Raw genomic sequence first — 9,937 nt, forward strand, 5'->3', positions numbered from 1 at the left:
TTTGTAACCATTAACTTATCATCTCTGTCATTTAACAGATAACAATGGGATCGTGAATTGTGCCAGTGTGCTGACAAGCAAAATATGAGAAACAATCAACAACATATGACCCAATGAAGCTACAACTGATAGCCTTATATATTTTGGGGCTAGTCCCAAGACTTTCAAATGTCAATCTTTGTTTTTTGCTATGTATGATCATAAGGCGTTAATGTCATCATTCTTGCTGCTTAAGAAGTTTTTATACGCCTATTGTTTATATTAATTCTTATTTTTAACCTATGATAATAGTATACTGCATAATCACAAATTACTTTAAAAGGCACAAAATGCTTCTGTCCAATATTGATCATTGAAACCCCTGTAGAAGCTTCTAGTCCTGCCCCGTCACAGCGGTAAAAGTCAGACAATTGCATCTGGCCTTGGTCCAGAGCGCTGCAGCAGGCTGCCACCCCCATTAAAGCAGGCAAACCCACTAGGAAAGGCCACTGCAGAGAACAAACACACTCTCACTCGGCCCATCTGCAATTTATCAGTCAACAACACCACCAGCAGCCACTGCAACAGATATATAGGCCACGTCAGATGGTTCTCTTAGGATAAACCCGTTTGCAACGTCTCTGCAAGATTTGCTTAAAGTTCAGGTTGAGCTCCTCTGCACTAGACATGTATGCACATGCATATACACACGTGTATACACACACATACCTTTTTTCAGACGCTTTGAAGACAGCATCAACTAAACAAATAAATGTAAATCTACTTTAGGATATGGCCTAACAAAGCTTCACATATGGTCCTGGTAAGTCTTATAAGTCTTAAGTTCATTCAGTCAACTGATTATTTTTTATGGAACACACAAGAGTACACATCTTCTTATGCAGCCTGCTATCACCAGAATTATAAAGATTTTTGGGCCATCAATTGTGCTATTGAAGTTTGATAAGACGCAGATGATGGGACTTTGTTAATGCAGATAATGAAAGTGTCAGTTTTGTTTATCAGCCTGTCAAGTTAGATTTGGTTTGTCAAATAAAAAAAACCCTTTGAATGGAACATCTGCTTTAGCATTGTTTTGTGTTTCCCGTATGGACGTAGGCTATGCGTGCATATGTACAGCACTGGCTATAATGTACTGTACTGTATGGTGATGTGCAAAGAGAAAGAGTGCTGTTGGTAGGGTTACAACAAAGTTAATATGTTTGCCATTTCTCATTTCTCTTCATTCAGTGAATGAAGTGAGGTGCTTTAAAGGCACACAGCTGTAGCTGCTGTTATGGAAGAAACCTTTCATGTAGCATCCCTTCAGAGGATGACTTCATTCTATCCTCACCAGCTCAACTCTGACACTAGGTGATGAAAACCTGCTACTGCAACATTTCTAGTTTTGAAAACAGTACAAAGTACACAAATGGACAGCATTAACAACATTATCAATGAAATTATTTAAACATGTTATTCTCGTGTAATTCGCAGACAAGCATTTTTTCTTGGAAAAGCTTTTATTATTGGCAAAGCTATGATTATAAAACACTGGAAGCAAGGTAAAGACATTCATTTGCATTTGCACAAGTGCATTAGTTTGACTGAAGCTGAGATTGAGGGCTTAAATGATCGGCCCTTTAATTATAGGTCCACACAAAATGGATGGTTCTCTTGTACTGGGGAATGAGACAATAACCATCATTAAATGTGATCCCATTTGATCTGTGATTAACGCTCAACAGGCAAACAACCATTTTCAATCATGTTTCACTTTGATTCACACACACCTTTCAAACCATGTTGATTATGCCAGATAACACAAGTTGCACATGTTCTTAACACCACCAATTAACCCAGCGGGCACCTCGATGTCAATTTGATGTCAAATTTCAGACAAGATTTGATCAAGATGGTGCACCACATCATTTCAAATTCAAATCATACATTAAATTCTTCAAGGTTTTTAATGAGGTGAAAATATGAGGTTTATCCCATACTGAAATTGGTTAATGTAAGTATAGCCCAATATGTTTGACATTGAAATGACGTCAAATCAACGTTGCATTATAGGCATTCATTTGATGTTGTATTGACATCATATTGACATCAATGTAAATCCAGTTGAAATAGCATTTTTCTTCTAACTGGCCCCTCAAAATGCATCTATTTGTCACATCTTTTGAAGCAGTTGTTGGATTTGTACATGAAAGTGGACTGCTGTAACTTCTGTGGTAAAAAACACTTTTTTTAAAAGTATGTAAATACTCATGCTGAAATAAAAGGAAACAGTGATTGTTAAATTTTACAAGAAAATATACTGATTTGCCAATAATACATTCAGATGTAATTACAATTTAAAATATTAAAAACAAAAGCAGCATTTTTGCTGTAACCCCACATAAAGTATTATGTATCCTTATTTTTGTTATAAGAAATGTCAAAATAAATAAATTAGTGTCCATATGATTGTTATATTCCTTCTGTGTGAGTGTGATTTAACCTGAATAACAGTTTCTCGGAGATTTTGTGTTCATACAAAGGATGCCAACGGGGTCCACCATTCTTTGGTTATCAACATTCATCAAAATATCTTCTTCTGTTTTCTGCAGAAGAAAGTCATAGCCTACAGGTTTGCAATGGCACGAGTAAATGACATGGATAGATGATGCAACAAATTTCGTTTTGCTTGAACTATCTATTATTGTAAATTTCTATTAATGCAGTTTTGACATATACATTAGTCATTTAGACATACGGACATAATACTATAATAAGAATGTGATCAAGTATCATTTTGAGTAAATTAGTATAACAAATGATTTGCCTTAATATTAACAGTTATTTGACATCAATTACTATTTGTATGTTAATATTTAATAACAATATTTTATTTGTTTTTAGCTTTTTGCATGAATTTATATAGCTCGACACGTTATCCCAACTTGAATACACCTTACACCCGTACTGCTTTTTTGAATAATTGTACACTGATCATACATACATTATTAAACCATCATACAATAAAAACATACCATAAGGATGCTTATAATACATAATTTTTTTGTTTGGAAAGCATCGTCACTTTGACTCCGCCCCTTTGCCTTTGACCCTCCCGCGCTCGTGTGCTGTGGCGGGAGATTACAGCATGGCGGTGCAACCTAAACAAAAACTGTCCATGGACAGTGCTTCTGAAAATTTATTTCTGAAATGTTATTTTTCTATGCCTGAAAAGCCAGACACCACCGTGAGGATATTTGATCGAAACGATTACTATACGGTGCACGGAAAAGATGCGCTTTTTGCAGCCAAGGAGGTTTTCAAGACGAATGGGGTCATCAAATACCTGGGCACAGGTTGACAATAATACTTTTTAAATGTGCCATTCATTGTCGTTGTCGTCATAACATGTCAGATAGGATCTTACGTTCTTTGGACTGTCTTAGAAACAATGTATCATCTAAGTGCAAAAAAGAAAGAAAATAAGCTATATGTTAGAACACTTCTTAGTTTAATGCATGTGCAGATGTGTGTATTTTAACTTTGCAAAGCAACTGTTTAATTTGTATGAAGAACATTATGTTTATAACCACACTGTCTGTCCTGTCTTCTTCAATAAAACGCAGGAAAGAACAGGTTGGAGGGTGTGGTCCTCAATAAATCGAATTTTGAAACATTTGTGAGGGACCTGCTGTTGGTCAGACACTACCGAGTGGAAGTTTACAGGAATGCCAGTAAAAGCAGCAAAGATCATGACTGGCAGTTAGTTTTCAAGGTATCTTGCATTCCTTACTATGTATTCACGAAGTGTCACCTCAAATGTATTTTATAATTCCCATGCCATCTCTTGAATGACAGGGATCTCCAGGAAACTTAACCCAGTTTGAGGAGATTTTATTTGGTAGTGGAGGACCAGGAGAGGCAGCTGCTGGTGTCGTTGGTGTCCGTCTTGGCAATGGAAGTGATGGACAACGTGTTGTTGGTGTGGGATATGTGGACTCCACCCTCAGAAAACTTGGTGTGTGTGAGTTCCCGGACAATGATCAGTTCTCCAATCTGGAGGCTTTACTTGTGCAGATCGGACCCAAAGAGTGTGTGCTGCCTGGAGGAGATGCAGGTGGAGACCTTGGAAAGCTCAAACAGGTAGTTTGCTTACAGTTTTATTGTCTGCTTGTATGAAATGCTTAAGATTTCAACCTCTGAATACCCTTTGATTGATGTTTGTAATTCAGGTAGTACAGCGTGGTGGTGTTCTGCTCACGGAAAGAAAGAAATCAGAGTTCATAACCAAAGACATTGTGCAGGATCTGAATCGGCTACTAAAGGCCCGTAAGGGAGAGACTGTGTCCAGTGCTGCACTTCCTGAGATGGATAGACAGGTTTGGGGCTCTCAAAGGCAATTTATTTGTGGTGTTTCCCAAAAAAGTTGATTAAAGTAATTGTATTTAATTTCCTTTCGCAGATTGGCATTTCTTGCTTGGAAGCAGTCATCAAATACCTGGAACTCCTATCAGATGAGGGTAATTTTGGTACCTTTAAGATAACCACCTTTGATCTCAACCAGTACATGCGTTTGGATCATGCTGCTGTGCAAGCCCTTAATCTCTTCCAGGTCGGGAGACATTCAACAAAATCTTAACATAGCCTTTTAAAAATAGATTTTCTAGAGAATCATGTTATTGAGTTCATGTGTTTCTTTATTATTTTTCAGGGTTCCTCTGAGGATAAAACAGGCACTCACTCTCTGGCAGGTCTTTTAAACAAATGTCGTACCCCGCAAGGACAGCGGCTTGTCAACCAGTGGATCAAACAGCCTCTTAGAGACAAAAACAAAATAGATGAGAGGTGAGGCCTTTAATTGCTGTCACCGTCTTTCCAAAAGATGCTCTATTGGGTTGAGATCTGGGACTGTGTGGGCCATTTTAGTACAGTGAACTCATTGTCATGTTCAAGAAACCAATTTGAAATGATTCAAGCTTTGTGACATGGTGCATTATCCTGCTGGAAGTAGCCATCAGAGGATGGGTACATGGTGGTCATAAATGGATGGACATGGTCAGAAACAATGCTCAGGTAGGCTGTGGCATTTAAACGATGCCCAATTGGCACTAAGGGGCCTAAAGTGTGCCAAGAAAACATCCCCCACACCATTACACCACCACCACAATTCCATTAATGAGAAATTGAACAGGTGTTCCTAATAATCCTTTAGGTGAGTGTATATAGAACAGCAGCAATACTTTAGGTCACACTGCACATTATATACAGTTTTTGAAAAACAATAGGTCACTCCAAGATAGTTATAGTTATTTCTACAGCACCCAATATTTTAATATGTATTATGTATAAAAAAAGTATAGCTGTTGTGTCCTTTTGAAGCTTGAGAAGAGTTGGTCACAACCTACTTTCAAACCAAAAAAATGGATGAATTAACTCTTTAATTTTATCTGGAATTATATTATATATTCATATACTGTAAATTATATAATTTATATTTATATTTTAAACAGATTAGATCTTGTTGAAGCTTTTGTGGAAGACTCCGAGCTGAGGAAGAGCTGTCAAGAGGATCTCCTCCGTCGTTTTCCAGATTTGAACAGACTGGCGAAAAAGTTTCAGCGTCAGAGCTGTAATTTACAGGACTGTTACCGTGTCTACCAAGCTGTTGGGCAACTGTCCGGACTGGTTTTGGCTTTGGAGAGATACAGTGGTAAGCAAAACATGTGTGCCATCAAAACTATTGACTTTTTGGCCGTTAGTGATCAGTTGTATTTGTATACCTGTACATGTAATGCCTGTGAATGAGAAATAAAAATTGCGTAAATCTAAAATCTTGAGTTCCCAATGACTGATATTTTGCGATTTGGAATATTTTTTCGGTAGCAAAACTACAGTAATGCTTTCATCGTTTGTGTCGCAAGGGAAGATCCCCAGAGGGTTTGAGTTATGATATAATACTATTTTCTGCATTGATATGTTTTTTACTTTAAGACTGACATAAGTTCCTATGATTGTACCTTTAGAAGTAAAAGTGGTTTGTTGACACAATTCAATCTCTTTTTAAGGCCAGTGCTCAGAAATCGACATGATTTAAGTGTACCTATGTTTTAACACATAAACAGGAAATCATCAGGTCCTCCTGCAAGCAGCGTTCATCTCTCCCTTCAATGACCTCATATCTGACTTCTGCAAATTTCAAGAGATGATTGAAACTACATTAGATATGAACCAGGTGAGCCTTATGGTCATGTACACCTTGTGTTAAAAAAACGAAAAGACTTGATGTACGTTACTCTGGTTGTACTCTGCAGAGTACCTTAAATTGAAATGTTAAAACCTGTCCCTCGTCCAGATTGAGCATCATGAGTTCCTGGTAAAACCTTCCTTTGATCCCACGCTAAGTGAGCTCCGAGAGAGCATGGACGACTTGGAGAAAGCTATGCAGGCCGCCTTAAGCAGCGTGGCTCGTGAGCTTGGTAGGTAAACTTGATTTAAAAATTCAGCTTCCTTTTTGCTCTTCTTAATGTTTGTTCTTTTAAAATGAATGGTTGATTTGTGTGTCAGGGCTGGAAGCAGGTAAAACCATAAAGCTGGACTCCAATGCCCAGATCGGTTACTTTTACCGAGTCACATGCAAAGAAGAGAAAAGCCTTCGCAACAACAAGAAATTTACAACTTTAGATGTTCAGAAGAATGGGGTGCGCTTTACAAACAGGTGAGAGTTAGATGTTTATGAAAGATGATAAACGTTGATGCTATAAGCTGATGCTAATAGAGATTCTTGCGAGTAATTGAGGTTCTGTGTCTCACAGTAAGCTGAGCTCTTTGAATGACGAATACACCAAAAGCAGGGAAGAGTATGAAGAGGCTCAGAATGCCATCGTCAAAGAAATTATCAGCATCGCCTCTGGTAAGGAAGTCTGTCAAACAGCTTTTAACTAGTCATGGGCCGCAAGAGTCAATGTTGCAAAACCACAAACATTTTCTGTGATACCGTTTCTAAGGTTTTAGCTGCGTTAACATAAAAATACATAATTAAGTCATGTAATGCAATGCAATGTTTGATGTCAAAGCCTAATGTATAGTTTGACAATAGTATTTATTTTATAATTTTAAGGCTTTATTTTTTCCTGTCATATACGTTCTAAGAATGTTGGTTAAAAATGAAATGTATTTGTGTCCAGTTAAAAGGTTGTTGTTTGTATTAGCAGAGATTTGAAAATAACATATTTTAGTATTGCAATTGCAATACTGTGAAACCGTGAGTCTGTGACACTTTTGCTTAAGGTTATCATACCGTCAAAATCTCATACCGGCCCATGCGTAACCTTCAATGATTTTTTAAAAGACGGATTAAAGGTTCAGTAAGGCTGTGCACGATTAACCAAAAAGAGATTGCATGTGACTACATTTTAAATTTTATCTTATTTATTAGTATTAGAATTTTTTGTATAATACCTTTTTTGCACTGAATTACTGAGGTGTGGACATGTGAAACATAATTTCGTTTTTATGTGAAGCATTAAATTGACAAATAAAGGAAATCTGAATCTGCTCTGTAGAGCAGTTTGTCCATTATGGGCTACTGTAGAAACAACTTTATGGATTCCATTGCATAAAAAGCTAATTTAAAGGTAATAAAACATATCCCTTCATTATTTAAGGTCTTTATACTCCTTTGAAGACATAGTTGTGTATATTATATAGCATTTCTGTCAGTACATCCTCCAAAAAAATACACACTGGACATTTTATAATGCACTTACAATAAATAGAAACAAATTTCAGCCTTCAATCCAAGCATGGCCTTGTTTAATTTGATTGTCAGATTTTGGCTGAAGGATGTGCCAAATACTTTTGACAAGCAATATGCCGTAAATGGTGTCCAAAGATGTGTCCTAATTGGATTATTTCTTTATTGTTGACATGGCTTTGGGCACTGAAATGAGGTTATTTGATATTTTGCTGCCGCTGTGTTTGTATTGTAGGATATGTGGATCCAGTGCAGACTCTGAATGAGGTGATAGCTCAGCTGGATGCAGTTGTGAGCTTTGCCGTTGTGACCCATGCTGCTCCAGTGCCTTACGTAAGGCCCAAAATACTTGAGAAAGGATCAGGCAGACTCATTCTGAAGGCATCAAGACATCCTTGTGTCGAAGCCCAAGATGATGTGGCTTTCATTCCTAATGATGTCACTTTCTCAAGGGATAAAGAGATGTTTCATATCATCACAGGTAAGATTCTGTTACATACAAAGTGCCTACTGTAGCTAATACAGATATACAGTATAATGCGATCGCTTTGGATAAAAGCATCTGCCAAATCCGTAAATGGAAATGTATTCAAAGCCTTTGTTTCATTTATTGTTCAAATATTTTTTTAGGACCGAATATGGGTGGCAAGTCCACTTACATCCGTCAGGTGGGCGTAATTGTCCTGATGGCACAGATTGGCTGCTTTGTGCCATGTGATGAGGCAGAACTAAGTGTGGTGGACTGCGTGCTCGCTCGAGTAGGTGCAGGGGATAGCCAGATTAAAGGAGTGTCCACCTTTATGGCTGAGATGCTGGAGACTGCTGCTATCCTCCGGTCAGAACTCCAATTTCTAAAACTTTTTTTAGTTGCACCAGATAATATGTTTGAAATACTGGTTTAGGTTTAGATACATTTATAATGTTTTAATATTGTGTGGTTATGTTTTGGGTAAAATATTTGTTTCCTTTTCTTCTGTAGATCAGCAACAGAGGACTCTCTCATTATTATTGATGAGTTGGGCAGAGGCACATCCACATATGATGGCTTCGGTCTTGCCTGGGCAATCTCAGAGCACATAGCCACCCGCATCAAGTCTTTCTGCCTGTTTGCCACTCACTTTCACGAGCTGACAGTGTTGGCACAGCAGGTCCCCACTGTGCGTAATCTCCACGTCACTGCCTTGACCACAGACAACACTCTTACAATGCTCTACAAGGTCAAACCAGGTATGTGTCTTTATAGAAAACCAACGACAGTCATTGTGTGCAAATCTTCATTTTTTGATGAGCGAGTTATAAAATTTCAATTAAAAATGAATTGGATCATAATTCAATGTTGTGTTTGATGTACTTATGATTTGACACTTTAATGTATGCTTATTCTTCATCATTTGATTCAGGTGTATGTGACCAGAGCTTTGGGATTCATGTGGCAGAACTCGCCAACTTCCCCAAGCATGTGATTGCTAAAGCACGGGAGAAGGCTATGGAGCTTGAGGAGTTCCAGGATTTCTCAAGAGTTGAAGAGGGGTCAGATGCTGGACCCGAAGCCAAAAAACGCTGCCTTGAAAAACAGGTGAAATGTGAAGTGTTTTTGACTACCCTGCTCTCTCTGTTAGAGTTTTGTGGCTAAAATTGGTTTCTTGTCTTGTCATTTTACCCACAGGAGGGGGAGAAGATCATTGAAGCCTTTTTGGCTAAAGTTAAAGCACTTCCTGTCGATGGCATGACTGATGAAACTGTCAAAAAGGAGCTACGCAAGTTGCGGGCAGAGGTCATTGCCCAAAACAACAGCTTTCTCAATGCGATATTGTCACATATTCACAAAGTCAAATAGGGTCAGCTTTAGGGTGAAAACAAGTCTGATTTGTGTAAAATTATTTCTGGTATGATGGAAATCCATATAATCTAAAGTAGATTAGAAAAAGTGTTCCATGTAATATACCATCTCTGTCTTCAGGGTTTTTTGCTGCAGGAGTTGTGCATGCAGATTATTGTCTTGTATTTTTGTTTTGTCTTTGATAAATACTATTTCAGTAAAAAAATGTATGTGTTGTCAGCTCAGAAATTTGTTACGATTACAATTTAGATTGACAATGTCGCCATCTAATGGACACACGTGAGAACGTGTGAAACTAAAACTATGTACGTGAACATCTTAGGTTTCAAAAATGGAAACTTTATTTTGGACACTTGCTTTCA

At 37.8% G+C, this 9,937-nt stretch overlaps 1 protein-coding gene across 1 annotated transcript; it reads left to right on the top strand.

The window, feature by feature from the left end:
* Window positions 1-3,105: 3,105 nt before the first annotated feature.
* On the top strand, window positions 3,106-9,782 carry msh2 (mutS homolog 2 (E. coli)). The gene is made up of 16 exons (XM_056771223.1): window positions 3,106-3,338; window positions 3,609-3,757; window positions 3,841-4,125; window positions 4,215-4,361; window positions 4,445-4,594; window positions 4,694-4,827; window positions 5,493-5,692; window positions 6,105-6,214; window positions 6,335-6,458; window positions 6,547-6,697; window positions 6,795-6,892; window positions 7,971-8,216; window positions 8,366-8,570; window positions 8,715-8,962; window positions 9,136-9,311; window positions 9,402-9,782. Exons 1-16 carry the CDS (start codon window positions 3,131-3,133, stop codon window positions 9,570-9,572), a joined length of 2,802 nt encoding a protein of 933 aa, XP_056627201.1. The 5' UTR covers window positions 3,106-3,130; the 3' UTR covers window positions 9,573-9,782.
* Window positions 9,783-9,937: the final 155 nt, after the last annotated feature.

This window comes from Triplophysa dalaica, chromosome 17 (assembly GCF_015846415.1).
Source record: "Triplophysa dalaica isolate WHDGS20190420 chromosome 17, ASM1584641v1, whole genome shotgun sequence".
Classification (NCBI taxonomy): Eukaryota; Metazoa; Chordata; class Actinopteri; order Cypriniformes; family Nemacheilidae; genus Triplophysa; species Triplophysa dalaica.

What these genes read in the sequence shown, in the direction of transcription:
- msh2 (XM_056771223.1), top strand. Translation starts at nt 3,131, where the DNA reads ATGGCGGTGCAACCTAAACAAAAACTGTCCATGGACAGTGCTTCTGAA. An exon ending in AAAAACAAAATAGATGAGAG is followed by an intron (nt 4,828 to 5,492) that starts GTGAGGCCTTTA and finishes TATTTTAAACAG; the next exon opens with ATTAGATCTTGTTGAAGCTT. An exon ending in GCTCTACAAGGTCAAACCAG is followed by an intron (nt 8,963 to 9,135) that starts GTATGTGTCTTT and finishes CATTTGATTCAG; the next exon opens with GTGTATGTGACCAGAGCTTT.